Below are 17,775 nucleotides of genomic sequence, written 5' to 3' on the forward strand. Positions count from 1 at the left end.
CGGGGGGAGAAGGGGGACAGAAGGACGGGGGGAGAAGGGGGACGGAGGGAGAAGGGGGACGGAAGGAAGGGGAAGGGGGGACGGAAGGACGGGGGGAGAAGGGGGACGGAAGGACGGGGGGAGAAGGGGGACGGAAGGACGGGGGGAGAAGGGGGACGGAAGGACGGGGGGAGAAGGGGGACGGGGGGAGAAGGGGGACGGAAGGACGGGGGGAGAAGGGGGACGGGGGGGAGAAGGGAGACGGAAGGACGGGGGGAGAAGGGAGACGGGGGGGAGAAGGGAGACGGAAGGACGGGACGGAAGGACGGGGGAAGAAGGGGGACGGGGGGACGGAGGGACGGGACGGAAGGACGGGGGAAGAAGGGGGACGGAGGGAGAAGGGGGACGGAAGGACGGGGGGAGAAGGGGGACGGAAGGACGGGGGGAGAAGGGGGACGGACGGACGGGGGGGACGGAAGGGGGACGGAGGGAGAAGGGGGACGGAGGGAGAAGGGGGACGGAAGGGGGACGGGGCGACGGGGGGAGGGGGACGGGGGGAGGGGGACGGGGGGAGGGGGACGGGGGGAGGGGGACGGGGGGAGGGGGACGGGGCGACGGGGGGAGGGGGACGGGGCGACGGGGGGAGGGGGACGGGGCGACGGGGGGAGGGAGAGGGGGGACGGGGGGAGGGAGAGGGGGGACGGGGGGAGGGAGAAGGGGGACGGGGGGAGGGAGAAGGGGGACGGGGGGAGGGAGAAGGGGGACGGGGGGACGGAGAAGGGGGACGGGGGGACGGAGAAGGGGGACGGGGGGACTGGGGGAGGGAGAGGAGGGACTGGGGGAGGGAGAAGGGGGACGGGGGGAGGGAGAAGGGGGACGGGGGGAGGGAGAAGGGGGACGGGGGGACGGGGGAACGGGGGGAGGCAGAAGGTGGACGGGGGGACGGAGAAGGGGGACGGGGGGACTGGGGGAGGGAGAGGAGGGACTGGGGGAGGGAGAAGGGGGACGGGGGGAGGGAGAAGGGGGACGGGGGGAGGGAGAAGGGGGACGGGGGGAGGGAGAAGGGGGACGGGGGGAGGGAGAAGGGGGACGGGGGGAGGGAGAAGGGGGACGGGGGAACGGGGGGAGGCAGAAGGTGGACGGGGGGACGGAGGGACGGAGGGATGGGGGAGGGAGAAGGGGGACGGGGGAACGGGGGGAGGGAGAAGGTGGACGGGGGGACGGAGGGACGGAGGGACGGGGGGAGGGAGAAGGTGGACGGGGGGACGGAGGGACGGAGGGACGGGGGGAGGGAGAAGGGGGACGGGGGGACAGGGGGACAGGGGGACAGGGGGACAGGGGGACAGGGGTAGGGAGAAGGTGGACGGGTGGACGGAGGGACGGAGGGACGGAGGGAGGGAGAAGGGGGACGGGGGGAGGGAGAAGGGGGACGGGGGGACAGAGGGACGGGGGGAGGGAGAAGGGGGACGGGGGGACGGAGGGACGGGGGGAGGGAGAAGGGGGACGGGGGGGAGGGAGAAGGCGGACGGGGGGAGGGAGAAGGCGGACGGGGGGAGGGAGAAGGGGGACGGGGGGAGGGAGAAGGGGGACGGGGGGAGGGAGAAGGGGGACGGGGGGAGGGAGAAGGGGGACGGGGGGAGGGAGAAGGGGGACGGGGGGAGGGGGGGAGAAGGGGGGACGGGGGGAGGGGGGGAGAAGGGGGGACGGGGGGAGGGAGAAGGGGGACGGGGGGGAGGGAGAAGGGGGACGGGGGGGAGGGAGAAGGGGGACGGGGGGGAGGGAGAAGGGGGACGGAGGGAGAAGGGGGACGGAGGGAGAAGGGGGACGGAGGGAGAAGGGGGACGGGGGGACGGAGGGAGAAGGGGGACGGAGGGAGAAGGGGGACGGGGGGACGGAGGGACGGTGGGAGGGAGAAGGGGGACGGGGGAAGGGAGAAGGAGGACGGGGGGAGGGAGAAGGGGGACGGAGGGACGGTGGGAGGGAGAGGGGGGAGGGAGAAGGGGGACGGAGGGAGAAGGGGGACGGAGGGAGAAGGGGGACGGAGGGACGGGGGGAGGGAGAAGGGGGACGGGGGGAGGGAGAAGGGGGACGGGGGGAGGGAGGGAGAGGGGGGACGGGGGGAGGGAGGGAGAGGAGGGACGGGGGGGAGGGAGAGGAGGGACGGGGGGAGGGAGGGAGAGGAGGGACGGGGGGAGGGAGAAGGGGGACGGCGGGATGGGGGGAGGGAGAAGGGGGACGGCGGGACGGGGGTACGGAGGGACGGGGGGAGGGAGAAGGGGGACGGGGGGACGGAGGCACGGGGGGAGGGGGACGGAAGGACAGGGGGAGGGGGACGGAGGGACGGGGGTGGGAGACGGGGGGACGGGGGGATGGAGGGACGGGGGGGAGGGAGGAGGGGGACGGGGGGAGGGAGGAGGGGGACGGGGGGAGGGAGGAGGGGGACGGGGGGAGGGAGGAGGGGGACGGGGGGAGGGAGAAGGAGGACGGGGGGAGGGAGAAGGAGGACGGGGGGAAGGAGAAGGGGGACGGGGGGAAGGAGAAGGGGGACGGGGGGAAGGAGAAGGGGGACGGGGGGAAGGAGAAGGGGGACGGGGGGAAGGAGAAGGGGGACGGGGGGAAGGAGAAGGGGGACGGGGGGAAGGAGAAGGGGGACGGGGGGAAGGAGAAGGGGGACGGGGGGACGGGGGGACGGGGGGACAGAGGGACGGGGGGACAGAGGGACGGGGGGAAGGAGAAGGGGGACGGGGGGAGGGAGAAGGGGGACGGGGGGACGGGGGGACAGAGGGACGGGGGGAGGGAGAAGGGGGACGGGGGGAGAAGGGGGACGGGGGGAGAAGGGGGACGGGGGGAGAGGGGGGACGGGGGGAGAGGGGGGAGAGGGGGGACGGGGGGAGAGGGGGGACGGGGGGAGAGGGGGGACGGGGGGAGAGGGGGGACGGGGGGAGAGGGGGGACGGGGGGAGAGGGGGGACGGGGGGAGAGGGGGACGGGGGGAGAGGGGGACGGGGGGAGAGGGGGACGGGGGGAGGGAGAAGGGGGACGGGGGGAGAAGGGGGACGGGGGGAGAAGGGGGACGGGGGGAGAAGGGGGACGGGGGGAGAAGGGGGACGGGGGGACGGAGGGACGGTGGGAGGGAGAAGGGGGACGGGGAAGGGAGAAGGAGGACGGGGGGAGGGAGAAGGAGGACGGGGGGAGGGAGAAGGGGGGCGGAGGGACGGTGGGAGGGAGAGGGGGGAGGGAGAAGGGGGACGGAGGGAGAAGGGGGACGGAGGGAGAAGGGGGACGGAGGGAGGGAGAAGGGGGACGGGGGGAGGGAGAGGAGGGACGGGGGGAGGGAGAGGAGGGACGGGGGGAGGGAGAGGAGGGACGGGGGGAGGGAGAGGAGGGACGGGGGGAGGGAGAAGGGGGACGGGGGGAGGGAGAAGGGGGACGGCGGGATGGGGGGAGGGAGAAGGGGGACGGCGGGATGGGGGGAGGGAGAAGGGGGACGGCGGGACGGGGGTACGGAGGGACGGGGGGAGGGAGAAGGGGGACGGGGGGACGGAGGCACGGGGGGAGGGGGACGGAAGGACAGGGGGAGGGGGACGGAGGGACGGGGGTGGGAGATGGGGGACGGGGGGAGGGAGGAGGGGGACGGGGGGAGGGAGGAGGGGGACGGGGGGAGGGAGAAGGAGGACGGGGGGAGGGAGAAGGAGAAGGAGGACGGGGGGACGGAGGGACTGGGGGAGGGAGAAGGGGGAGGGAGAAGGGGGACGGGGGGAGGGGGACGGGGGGAGGGGGACGGGGGGACGGGGGGAGGGAGAAGGGGGACGGGGGGACGGAGGGACGGGGGGAGGGGGACGGAGGGACGGGGGGAGGGGGGGAGGGGGACGGAGGGACGGGGGGAGGGGGAAGGGGGACGGGGGGACGGGGGGACGGGGGGAGGGAGAAGGGGGACGGGGGGAGGGAGAAGGGGGACGGGGGGAGGGAGAAGGGGGACGGGGGGAGGGAGAAGGGGGACGGGGGGAGGGGGGGACGGGGGGAGGGAGAAGGGGGACGGGGGGAGGGAGGGACTGGGGGAGGGAGAAGGGGGACGGGGGGAGGGAGGGACTGGGGGAGGGAGAAGGGGGACGGGGGGACGGGGGGAGGGAGAAGGGGGACGGGGGGAGGGAGAAGGGGGACGGGGGGAGGGAGAAGGGGGACGGGGGGAGTGATGGGGGTACGGAAGGATGGAGGGACGGGGGGAGGGATGGGGGTACGGAAGGATGGAGGGACGGGGGGAGGGATGGGGGTACGGAAGGATGGTGGGACGGGGGGGAGGGATGGGGGGACGGAAGGATGGAGGGACGGGTGGAGGGAGGGAGGGATGGGGGGTGGGATGGAGGGAGGGATGGAGGGAGGGAGGGAGGGATGGGGGGAGGGATGGGGGGAGGGATGGAGGGAGGGATGGAGGGAGGGATGGAGGGAGGGATGGAGGGAGGGATGGAGGGAGGGAGGGATGGAGGGAGGGATGGAGGGAGGGAGGGATGGAGGGAGGGATGGAGGGAGGGAGGGATGGAGGGAGGGATGGAGGGAGGGATGGAGGGATGGGGGGGAGGGATGGGTGGAGGGGGAGATGGGGGGGAGGGATGGGGGGGCGAGGGAGGGAGGGATGGATGGGGGGGAGGGAGGGAGGGATGGAGGGGGGGAGTGAGGAATGGGGGGAGGGAGGGAGGGATGAAGGGGGGGAGGGATGGGGGGAGGGATGGGGGGAAGGATGGGGGGAAGGATGGGGGGAGGGATGGGGGGAGGGATGGGGGGAGGGATGGGGGGAGGGATGGGGGGAGGGATGGGGGGAGGGATGGGGGGAGGGATGGGGGGAGGGATGGGGGGAGGCAGGGATGAAGGGAGGGATGGGGGAGGGAGGGATGACGGGAGGGAGGGGGCGAGGGAGGGATGGGGCGAGGGAGGGATGGGGCGAGGGAGGGATGGGGGGATGGAGGGATGGGGGGATGGAGGGATGGGGGGATGGAGGGAGGGATGGAGGGAGGGATGGAGGGAGGGATGGAGGGAGGGAGGGAGGATGGGGGAGGGAGGGGGGGATGGGGGGAGGGAGGGAGGGATGGGGGGAGCGATGGGGGGAGCGATGGGGGAGGGAGGGAGGGGAGGGATGTGGGGGAGGGAGGGAGGGGGGAATGGGGGGAGGGAGGGATGGGGGGAATGGGGGGAGGGAGGGATGGGGGGATGGGTGGAGGGATGGGGGGGATTGGGGGGAGGGACGGATGGGGGGAGGGAGGGACGGATGGAGGGATGGGGGGAGTGAGGGATGGGGGGGGGTGGCGGGGGGGAGGGATATAGGGGGGGATGGGGGGAGGGAGGGATATTGGGGGGGGATGGGAGGGAGGGATATGGGGGGGGAGGGAGGGGGGGAGGGGAGGGAGGGGGGGAGGGGAGGGGAAGGAAGGGAGGAGGGAGGGGAAGGAAGGAAGGAGGGGGGAGGGAAGGGGGAGGCGGAGGGAAGGAAGGAGGGAAGGAGGTGGGGAGGGAAGGGGGTCGGGAAGGAAGGAGGGGGTGGCGAAGGAAGGAGGGAGGGAGGGACTGGAAGGAAGTAGGGAGGGAGGGGAAGGAAGGGAGGAGGGGGGAGGGAGGGAGGGGAAGGAAGGGAGGGAGTGGGGGAGGGAGGGAGGGAGGGAAGGAAGGAGGGGGGAGGCGGAGGGAAGGAAGGAGGTAGGGAAGGAAGGAGGGGGTGGCGGGGGGAGGGAGGGAAGGAAGGAAGGAGGGGGAGGCGAGGGAGGGAGGGAAGGAAGGAAGGAGGGGGAGGTGGCGGGAGGGAGGGACGGAGGGGGAGGCGGGCGGAGAGAGGGAAGGAGTGGGAAGCGGGTGGAGGGAGGGAGGGAAGGTGTGGGAGGGAGGGAAGGAGTGGGAGGCGGGGGGAAGGAAGGTGGGGGAGGGAAGGAAGGACGGGGGGAGGGGGAGGGAAGGAAAGATGGGGGAGGGGGAGGGAAGGAAGGAGATTGGCAGGGAAGGAAGCGGGAAGGGAAGGAAGGAGGTGGAGGGAGGGAAGGAGGTGGAGGCGGGGGGAAGGAAGGGGGGGAGGGAGGGAAGGAAGGAAGGAGGGGGAGGCGAGGGAGGGAGGGAAGGAAGGAAGGAGGGGTAGGTGGCGGGAGGGAGGGACGGTGGGGGAGGCGGGCGGAGAGAGGGAAGGAGTGGGAAGCGGGTGGAGGGAGGGAGGGAAGGTGTGGGAGGGAGGGGGGCAGGGAAGGAAGGAGGGGGGCAGGGAAGGAAGGAGGCGGGGAGGGAGGGCTGGAGGGAAGGAAGGAGGCGGGGAGGGAAGGAAGGAGGCGGGGAGGGAAGGAAGGAGGCGGGGAGGGAAGGAAGGAGGCGGGGAGGGAAGGAAGGAGGCGGGGAGGGAAGGAAGGAGGCGGGGAGGGAAGGAAGGAAGCGGGGAGGGAAGGAAGGAAGCGGGGAGGGAAGGAAGGAAGCGGGGAGGGAAGGAAGGAAGCGGGGAGGGAAGGAAGGAAGCGGGGAGGGAAGGAAGGAAGCGGGGAGGGAAGGAAGGAAGCGGGGAGGGAAGGAACGAGGGCGGAGGGAAGGAACGAGGGCGGAGGGAAGGAACGAGGGCGGAGGGAAGGGGCAGGGGAGGAAGGAGGGGGGGATGGAAGGAATGAAGGGGGGAGGGAAGGAAGGAGGTGGAGGCGGGGGGAAGGAAGGTGGGGGAAGAGAGGGAAGGAAGGACTGGGGGAGGGGGAGGGAAGGAAAGAGGGGGGAGTGGGAGGGAAGGAAAGAGGGGGGAGTGGGAGGGAAGGAAAGGGGGGGGAGTGGGAGGGAAGGAAGGAGATTGGCAGGGAAGGAAGCGGGGAGGGAAGGAAGGAGGGGGAGGCGGGGGGAGGGAGGGAAGGAGGTGGAGGCGGGGGGAAAGAAGGTGGGGGAAGAGAGGGAAGGAAGGAGGGGGGAGGGAGCGGGAGGGAAGGAGCGGGGAGGGAAGGAAGGAGGGGGGAGGGAAGGAGGGGGGAGGGAAGGAGGGGGGAGGGAAGGAGGGGGGAGGGAAGGAGGGGGGGGGGAAGGAAGGAAGGAGGCAGGGAGGGAATGGGGGAGGGAAGGGAGGAGGCGGGGAGGGAAGGAAGGAGGTAGGGAGAGAGAGACCAGGATCAGGGCATGGCACTCAATGAGTGGCCATGATCAGAATGAATGATGGAACAGGCTCAAGGGGTTAAATGGCCTATTCCTGTTCCTATCTTCAATGTTTCTATGATGCAATTGACCTCCAGCTGCCTTGACCTCATTCAACACTTAGCTATCCAATTCTAGCATAAGAATGTCTGACGATGAGATATTTTCCTGCCCTGACACCATTGTTTCTGGAACCTCCTTGGTTTTTCCTCATTGGTTCCTCTCATTGCCCAAAGATTATTTTTTTAAAAAGTATTCGATTATCAATTCAACAAGTGCTTAAGTGCTGTGAAAATGACACAAGCTTTCTTCTAATGTTTACACAAAAAAGAAATATTATTTATTGTAGCTAACACCTAATTAAAGAATATAATAGATGCTCTAACTCATACCAGAACACACCAGAAAGTTACAAATCCAGAAGTTTTAAGAATCCCAAAAGAACATCAATCATGTGCAGAACCTAGAAATTGATGACTCGCAAAGTTTCACACCGGGTTCTGCTAGATTCTGTGTTGAGATAATTCAAAATGTTAATAGATGATCCCTATCTTTATGCTTCAATAACTGCTTGGTTTATATTGGAGGCGCTGTTTGTGCGGTCAGGTGCAGGCAAGATAAACGAATGGTTGGAGAGAAACAAGGACTGTGTTCTCTCCTCAGTCAGGCACATCCTTTCTGCCTCTGGTTCTAGAAAAGCAGATCTTATAACACAACATACAGGCCTGCTGTCTCATAACCTTGCTTCACAAACTGGCAACTTGCCAAACATGGTCATCATAAGTTCAATCTGGATTTATTGTTCGTAAAGGAATGAGATAAAGGCAGTTGATGACGCACTTCTCAGCCAGGGTCCAATGCCCAATGTGATCAAGTATAATTTGTTAGTCCTCCTCCACTTTACTAATCAGATTATGTCTGAATATCTTTGACCCCATTCAGGAGTTGGCAATTCAAACTCCATAACGTTTAATACCTTTTGACCAGTTATCCCCAGACGATCTGTCTCTATTCTATTAACTTTAAATTCTCTGTTGTACTACGAATGTTCAACCATTTTGAGACTTGAGTTTTAGAAAAGTTATTCTGTGGCTTTAGACCACTTGATACACAAAGAATGAATTGCCCTGGGGTGTTGAGAATAATGGCGTGTGTGATCACTTAATAGAATGAAATCATATTTTTGCCTTCGTGTTAAACAATCGCTATTAAGCCTTCATTCCTTCAATGGCGAGATCACTTTCTCACCATCAGGTAATGAGAAGCCTAGCTATATAGAACATAGAACAGTACAGTACAGCACAGAACAGGCCCTTCAGCCCACAATGTTGTGCCGACCATTGATCCTCATGTATGCACCCTCAAATTTCTGTGACCATATGCATGTCCAGCAGTCTCTTAAATGTCCCCAATGACCTTGCTTCCACAACTGCTGCTAGCAACGCATTCCATGCTCTCACAACTCTCTGAGTAAAGAACCCACCTCTGACATCCCCTCTATACTTTCCTCCAACCAGCTTAAAACTATGACCCCTTGTGTTAGCCTTTTCTGCCCGGGGAAATAGTCTCTGGCTATCAACTCTATCTATGCCTCTCATTATCTTGTATACCTCAATTAGGTCCCCTCTCCTCCTCCTTTTCTCCAATGAAAAGAGTCCGGGCTCAGTCAACCTCTCTTCATAAGTTAAGCCCTCCAGTCCAGGCAGCATCCTGGTAAGCCTCCTCTGAACTCTCTCCAAAGCATCCACATCTTTCCTGTAATAGGGCGACCAGAACTGGACACAGTATTCCAAGTGCGGTCTAACCAAAGTTTTATAGGGTTGCAACAAGATCTCACGACTCTTAAACTCAATCCCCCTGTTAATGAAAGCCAAAACACTATATGCTTTCTTAACAACCCTGTCCACTTGGGTGGCCATTTTAAGGGATCTATGTATCTGCACACCAAGATCCCTCTGTTCCTCCACACTGCCAAGAATCCTATCCTTAATCCTGTACTCAGCTTTCAAATTCGACCTTCCAAAATGCATCACCTCGCATTTATCCAGGTTGAACTCCATCTGCCACCTCTCAGCCCATCTCTGCATCCTGTCAATGCCCTGCTGCAGCCTACAACAGCCCTCTATACTGTCAACGACACCTCCAACCTTCATGTCGTCTGCAAACTTGCTGACCCATCCTTCAATCCTCTCATCCAAGTCATTAATAAAAATTACAAACAGTAGAGGCCCAAGGACAGAGCCCTGTGGAACCCCACTCACCACTGACTTCCAGGCAGAATATTTTCCTTCTACTACCACTCGCTGTCTTCTGTTGGCCAGCCAATTCTGTATCCAGACAGCTAAGTTCCCCTGTATCCCATTCCTCCTGACCTTCTGAATGAGCCTACCATGGGGAACCTTATCAAATGCCTTGCTGAAGTCCATATACACCACATCCACAGCTCGACCCTCATCAACTTTTCTGGTCACATCCTCAAAGAACTCGATAAAGTTTGTGAGGCATGACCTGCCCCTCACAAAGCCGTGTTGACTGCACTTAATCAAGCCATGCTCTTCCAGATGGTCATAAATCCTATCCCTCAGAATCCTTTCTAACACCTTGCAGACGACAGACGTGAGACTTACTGGTCTGTAATTGCCGGGGATTTCCCTATTTCCTTTCTTGAAGAGAGCAATTACATTTGCCTCTCTCCAGTCCTCAGGTACGACTCCAGTGGAGAGCGAGGATGCAAAGATCTTCGCAAGTGGCGAAGCAATTGCATTTCTCGTTTCCCAAAGCAGCCGAGGACAAATCTGGTCCGAGCCTGGCAACTTGTCAATCTTAATGTTTGACAAAATTTTCAGCACATCAGCTTCCTCTATCTCTATCCATTCCAGCATGCACACCTGCTCTTCAAAGGTTTCATTCACTACAAAGTTCGTTTCTTTTGTAAAGACAGAAGCAAAAAACTCATTTAGGGCTTCCCCACCTCAGACTCCACACACAAGTTCCCTATGCTATCCCTGATCGGCCCTACTCTTTCTTTGACCATTCTCTCATTCCCCACATAAGTGTAAAATGCCTTTGTGTTCTCCCTAATCCGTTCTGCCAAGCCTTTCTCGTGCCCCCTCCTGGCTCTCCTCAGACCATTTTTGAGCTCCTTCCTCGCCTGCCTGTAATCCTCTAGAGCTGAGCTTGACCCTAGCTTCCTCCACCTTATGTAAGCTACCTTCTTCCTTTTGACGAGAAGCTCCACCGCTCTCGTCATCCAAGGTTCCTTTATCTTACCCCTTCTTGCCTGTCTCAGAGGGACATATTTATTCATCACTCCCAACAACTGTTCCTTAAACAGTCTCCACATGTCTATAGTGCCTTTACCATGGAACAATTGCTCCCAGTCCATGCTTCCTAACTCATGTCTAATCGCATCATAGTTTCCTCTTCCCCAATTAAATATCCTCCCATTTTGCCTAATCCTCTCCTTCTCCATAGCTATGTAGAATGTGAGGCAGTTATGGTCACTATCACCAAAATGCTCTCCCACCACAAGATCTGATACCTGCCCCGGCTCGTTTCCGAGCACCAAGTCTAGAATGGCCTCTCCCCTCGTCGGCCTGTCAACGTACTGAGTTGGGAAACCCTCCTGAACACACCTTACAAAAACAGCTCCATTCAAATCTTCTGCTCGAAGGAGGTTCCAATCAATATTGGGAAAGTATGTTCTTGTATCTCAAGTTATCCACTGAAATGAACTTACCCTCCCTATTGAGATACCTGATGCTTCAGAAGTTCAAAACCTCAAGTTTATGATCCCAGCTGATGTTATTACTGGGCAATTCGTATCCTGGTCTGAAATCTAGCTTGATAGTATTTTATTTTTGTTTTCATTCTTAACAAGGTGATCTTTCATTTAAAAAAAATCAGTTTTTAAGTTTAGTGCACAAAAGAAATATTAAAAGGTGAGGAGTGTGCTTGAGCGGGTAAGGCCTCCTCAGTTGGTACCCTAGAAGATACAGGCAGCAGTTTTGATCTCCGAGAGATCACAGGCACAATCAGGCAGCAGCTTTTACTTCTCAGATGATAGTTCAGCAGGCAGGTTCAGCCAGCAGCTTTTATATTCTATTTCATTCATGTGGAAAGGCTTATAGCTTATGGCTTAGAGGCTTTAGCAGAGAAGGAATGGCATTAGAATGTGGGTAAAGGAAACCATGATGAGTTAGGGTAAAAGAAGGGGCAGGTCAATGCAAAGCACAGTGTCAATGTCAAAAATGGTGCATTCATCAAAAGCTTATACAGCAAACAGTGCATGTTCTTGAAGAGCTGGCAATGGTGGTCAGAAAAGAGGAGGCATGCTGAGTTGGACAAGGGTGGACCCAAGTTAATTAGGACAGTCAATCCCAGGGCTGAGCCGTTTTTAGTCCATCAGGTTGTCCTCAGCAAAACCTGGCAGTCAAGCAAAATCAGTTTGGGCCTGATAGTTGCTCAGTCTTGGTCATCAATTCAGCTCAGTCCAGGACATTTAGCTGCAGTCAGGGTTGTTGTGTAATATCTGTTCATGGCATGGGGTACATTGACTAAGTGAGTTAGGGCATTCGTAATCCATGGGGGTCTTTGGGTCAATCCGTAACAACCTTGAGACTGCAGGAAGCACAATTCTGGAGATTGGACTGATTGTGACTTAGAGAGTGGTCACAGACATGGGAGGTAATTCTAGATAATAGGATAGGAGCGAGTACTGTTTGGGAGGGACTTCTATCTATCAAAGGAAGGCTAAGGCAAGTCACAGTCAATACTTAATGCAGGGAAAGTGCAGGTCCAGCAAGGATATCAGTGCCTCAGTAGTCATAAAATCTGGGGATAAAATGGGAAGATTAATGGTCACATAAAGGGGTTCAATAAAAATGTGGGGAGGGTTACAGTTCATCAGAGGCAGAGGGAGCATGACATGGTAGGGGGTATGAAAATTAGGGGCTATGTCATGATCAAATGTGGAGCCTGCAAGTTACTGCAGTGAATGCAACATCTAAACGTCACTGCATAAATTCAAAAAGGCAAGTGAGTAAATGCGGTTTCAATATCGACAAAGCAGAATTGGAAGTAAGAGTAGTAAATACCTATTGCTTTGATTAGGTCAGACTACAGGTCTACTTTATAATCCTGAGTCCAGCAATTACACACTATTGTATAACTGTCTTCAAATCACAGTTAAGCAGTTAATTTCCCACCTGCCCAATGGGTATTTCATGTTCAAACATTTTGATTAAAGTAATATTTATTTCCCTTAGAGGAACCAATTTGCTCTTCACCTCTTGAAGTACTGAAAGAGAGCATCTTATGCCTTGTTTGATATCTTACATAAGGGCAAAAGAACTAGAAGAAGGAGTGGGTAATTCAGTCTTTGAGCATGCCATGCCCTTTGATATAATCATGGCTGAGCTCAGCTTGGCCTGAACTTTATTTTCCTGCCCACTCCCAATAATCTTTTCACTTGTTTCTAATTTTTAAAAATGTCTTTCTCCTCCTTAAACTTACTCAGTGTCTCGGCATCCACCATACTCCAGGATATTGAATACTGTGGAATTCACTACCCTTTAATTCCTGCTCTTCTCTGCTTTAAATCTGCCACACCTTAGCCCAAAATTATGACTTCTTGCTCTAGATTGGCACACAAGGGGAAATATCTACTCTATGTCAACTTATATACCTCAAATAGTATACCTCTTCGTACATGCCTCAAATTCATGTCCTTTCATTCTTCTAAACTCCAGACAACAAAGTCCTCAACTGCTCAATCTCTCTTCATGGACAAACCTTTCAGCTCTGGAATTAATCTAGTAAACCTTCTCTGAATTGCCTCCCATGCAATTACATTCATCCTCAAGCAAGGAGACGAAAAGTGTACACAGTGTTCCAAATGTAATCTCACTAATGCCTTATACCATTTTTGCACCACTTCCCTACATTTATACTCCATTCTTTTGCAATAAATGCCAAAATTCAATTTGCCCTCCTTATCACCTGCTGTACTGGCTTTCTACAATTCAAGGACCAGGGCACCCAACTCACTCTGTGCCAAAGCATTTTGAAATTTTTCTCCATTTACATAATAAATTGCCTTTCTATTCCTCTGATCAAAATGGATAACCTCATACTTATCAACATTAGACTCCATCTGTGAACATTTTGCCCATTTACGTAACCTACACATACCCATCTGCAAGTTTCTTATTTCTTCATTGCAGCTTACTTTCCCATCAATATTAGTGTTGTCTGCAAATTTGGCTATAGTACATTCTACCTCTGCATCCAGGTTATGAATATAGATTGTAGATAGTTGGAGCCCAAGGACCAAACCTTATGGCACTATACTAGTTTAATCTCACCAATCAGAGAAAGACTAATTTATCCTGACTTTGTTTTCCATGATAAGCCAATCTTCTATCCAAACTAATATTTTACCCCTAACCCTATGAGACCTTACCTTGTGTATTAATATTTTATGCAGCACATTATCAAATGCCTTTTGGAAGTCCAAATATACTACATCCACAGGACCCTTATTGCTTGTTAAATCTTTGAAGAACTCGAGTAAATTAGACCCTAATTATTCCTGTAGTGTTTCAAAATGAATGAAACTTCACAGTACTCTTGTAATGCCTTAGCATCATGACTGACAACATCTCTACTACAGTGAACTGTGAAGTGTTCTGTGATATGTTCCTTGTGTTCAGTTCCATAATGATGGTGAATTGATGTATGAGTTACCCATTTCCCATATCACATTACTATATGTTATCATTTATAATATATAACAACATAATTGCTAGAGAATCCTCGACAAAGGACAGGCATGTCTTTCAATGAGACTGTAAGCACATGACAGACTCAGCCATTACTCTCATAAGGAGCATAAATAGACATCCAGGCACTAGCTCCTTACTAGGTCCTTACTGTTCCCCTCAGTGTTCTTAACATTTATCTGTAGTGCTTTGATACAATCTGCAACTTCTAGGTGTGTGTGGTTCCCTGACAGATGAGGTTATCTTCAGTCTATCCTTTTGCTGGTTGAAGATAACCTGCTCTGGCCCCATTGAAACAACAACACCACAACAAACACCTTAGATAGATGATAACCTATTGAATGTGTGCAAAGTTGGAAATGAACAAGAAACCACAGCCAGATGATAGGAATGGTGATAGAGAGGTTAGGGAGAAGATTTAAACACGGTTGGGAATTTAAAATTTGGGAAGCTTGGGAAAATGGAACCATTGGAGTTCCATAGTAGGATGAGTTTGCAGAGAATGAAGAATAGGATCCTAAACTGCAAAGAAATGACCATGTGTGAAAATGATAATCATGATAAAGATCTCAGCTGCAGGTGGGCTAAGGTAGATTCACAGAAGAATAATTTACAAGGTTTATTCTAGACAGTCTCTGTAAAGACAATGTATGCACCTGAAGATCAGTTTAGTATCGTACAGAACACTGAGGTAGTGAATGCTTTGATTTAGGTAAAGACTGTGGTTAGGGAGAGTGATAAGATTAGTGCTAAGTGTTCAAAGTTTGTGGTGGATGCTGTACTACGGAAGGTAAATGGAAGGGACACAATTTAGTAATTAAACTCGCTCAAATTTAAAGCATTTCTCTTTTTCCACTCCATGTCATTGCTATTGTATATTATTTTTACATACTTACTTTTTGGTGGTTTGTACTTATCAATTTTTAGTCTCAATTCCCCCTCCTCTCTCTACCTCTCATTCTGTGACTTTGTTTACTTTTTTAAAATGTGTTACATCAGTGCTGGAGCATGCCTAATGCAAGCCCTGCTGTATAAAGTTTGTTGCCCTCATGCTACAAGGTTCTCTTTCATTTAGGAGCTTCATTGTTTTGTCCCAGTTGCAGTTTAAATCTGCCGTACATTTTTTGAATAAAAGAAAAGCGTAGAAATGGCATCACTCAAGGTAAGAACTATAAGAATATCTTTGTTGGACATAAATGTATTTTATTCATGACAGAAATAAAATTTCATAAACATCCTGTGTAATTTTTCGTTCATCAATGTTCGAATAATTATTGTTATAGTTCTTGGTTCCAGTTACTAAAAGATAAAACTAAATTCATGATATATTTTCCATTTTCTATTGTCTCCCAACTAATTATACATTTCTAACTTTCTTTGGCCAGTTCAATTTATTACAAAAGTATTATCCTCCTAAATAATGTTTACTTACGTGAGTTATAATCAGTTGCTGGTCTTAGTGCTGAAATTCTACTGCATTTTATTATTCTCTTTTAAATACATACTTTGCTCCAACATGTCAATATTTATTATTTTCATTCACAAAAATTTGTTCACTATTGAAAAGAAATGCAGAGCAGTGTGGTTCCAGTTAAAGATCAGTAGTCTGTGACTGTCGACAGAACGACTTTCAGACTTTGATCACAAACGTATTTTGAAATTTAGGTATTGCAGGAACAAGAGCCAATAAGCAGGAGGCTGAATGTAGCTGCCTACAGACAGAAGGTCACAGTCATCATGGGGACTTTGTCCTGTGCCTTCTCATTATTATGGAATATATTGAAGCCTTTTTAAGCAGAAATGCTGCCTCTTTCAAATTTCATAATTTTAAAAATATCATTTGCAATTATATAGTTCTGTGATAATGCTGTCTTAATTTCTACAAAAATGTTTAGCAAAGGAGCACAATTTACCAAAAGAATTACAGAGGCAAATAAATGATGGCAACATGAGCACAATATTCCTACTTCCACAAATAATTAGGAATCTTTCCCGAAAGAAGAATATGTACAGGCATAGGAAAGGTGGGCGGTATCTAGGTTACATAACTACCAACGGACTTGCAAGGATTCAACATTGTCAAGGCATTAAACAGATTGTAGAAGGTAGCCACGCGGCTGGTATTGACTCAAAACCTGAGAGATTTTTTATGAACTAGAGACCTGGAATAGTTAACGGAGATCATAGGACAAGGGAGAACTCTAAGGAGGTATTTACATGAATGCCAAAAAAAAATAAGAAATGCTAGAACCGGAGGTTGTTGCATAAATCATCAAAACATAGCTAACTCCAGAAGGTGAAGCATTCAGGGGCAGAACAGTTTTTAGAAAAAGGAAAGTGGATTATATTAATGTAGTCCTGTGTGTCAGGGATACCTGGCTAAGAGACATTACTGATCTTGTGGGAGGTTAAAAAAAAACTTCACAATAAACCAAAATAAAACCAAGAACTGCAAATGCTGAAGATCTGAAACAAAAACAGAAATTACTGGAAAAACTCAGCAGGTCTGGCAGCATCTGTCCAGAGAAAGCACTGCTAACTTTTCAAGTTCAGTGACCCTTCTTTAGAATGAATCATTCTGTCTGGATAACTACTTTGTACATTTGCTTAGCAGTTATGATATGGACTAATAATCCTGAGGTTAAGGTCAATATTAAAAAGAACATGAGTTTGAATCTCACTACAGCAGATCCAAATTTTGAATTCTGTTTAAAAATATCATCTGGAAGTCAAATCTTATGTTAGCAAAAATAAATGTACTGAGAACTATCAACTAATATAGACAATTTGCACATGCGCTTCTTGACCAAATGCAGTCAAGAAGCCACAGGTTCTGATATTACTTAATAACCCGATCAATGTAAATGAAATACATCATAGCAACACTTCAGTGGAAGATAAATAGAACACTGTTAAGGGTCCAAGGCCATGGATGAAAGTTAAAATCAATAATCTCAGTTTAACTAAATATTGACCTAATTCGATTAACAAAGGTGAGACAGAAAAAGAATAGTTTGTGTGAATCCTGCAGGGACATAGAGGGAAAGGCTCAATGTGAAGAATAACACAGTCAGAGACACTTGGAAAAGATGATCAGAGAGGATAGGGAGACCTGGGAATTGGTATCACTGCTGAAGCTAAGTACAACAGTGAAATTTCTTCCAGACTATAATTATGAACAAGCAATCAGGGAAGAGGTGAAAACTGCACACTATACAACTTGTACCTCACAGGAAGGTATGATAAACCACAAACTCTCCAAACAATCAATGATTTCACCCTAAATCAGACAGAAACATGAAACTGGTTGAATGGCATCAAAACAAATGGATCACAAAGGGGTATGATAGTTATTGCACACTATCAAAATAAAATAGAAAGGAGACTTGTAATATACTAATAATCATATGGACAGAAAAGGCAGCAGTATTTTAGGAACAGGCCAATGTAGTGTCTATATCAAATAAACTGGATAGGCAATGAAAAACCCAGTGTTCTTACTTTCATTCTTTGTAAAATAATGGAATTGATTATCAGAAATAAACTGTGCACTATCAGCTTTCTTAGTTACAGATTCAAGCGTGATATGCTGCCTGACCATTTGTGTTTTGATTTTCCTAGTGGACTGTTATGACCAATAACGTGATCTCTCAAAGGCTTTTGATAAACTTTCACATTCTTGCCTCTACCACCCTTTTAGGCAGTGAGTTTCAGGTATTTCTGGGTGAAATTATTTCCTCAAATTCCCCCTACTCCTCTATTTACCTTAAACCCATAGCGCCGGTTATGGACACCCATACTAAGGGGAAAGGTTTCTCCCTATCTACCCTTTCTATGCCTCTCAGAACTTTGTATACCCCAATCAAATTCACCCCTCAGTCTTCTCT

At 53.2% G+C, this 17,775-nt stretch overlaps 1 protein-coding gene across 2 annotated transcripts in view; it reads left to right on the forward strand.

Moving 5' to 3' along the window:
• Window positions 1-14,918: 14,918 nt before the first annotated feature.
• hgd (homogentisate 1,2-dioxygenase) overlaps window positions 14,919-17,775 on the forward strand; it is a 43,211-nt gene continuing 40,354 nt past the window's right edge. For both annotated transcript variants that reach the window (XM_048540858.2, XM_048540859.2), the window contains exon 1: window positions 14,919-15,050. In XM_048540858.2, coding sequence (XP_048396815.1) covers window positions 15,036-15,050 — 15 coding nt within the window. In that variant the 5' untranslated portion in view covers window positions 14,919-15,035. The remainder of the gene's footprint in view (window positions 15,051-17,775) is intronic.

The sequence above is a fragment of the Stegostoma tigrinum genome, chromosome 12 (assembly GCF_030684315.1).
Source record: "Stegostoma tigrinum isolate sSteTig4 chromosome 12, sSteTig4.hap1, whole genome shotgun sequence".
In the NCBI taxonomy this organism is placed as follows: Eukaryota; Metazoa; Chordata; class Chondrichthyes; order Orectolobiformes; family Stegostomatidae; genus Stegostoma; species Stegostoma tigrinum.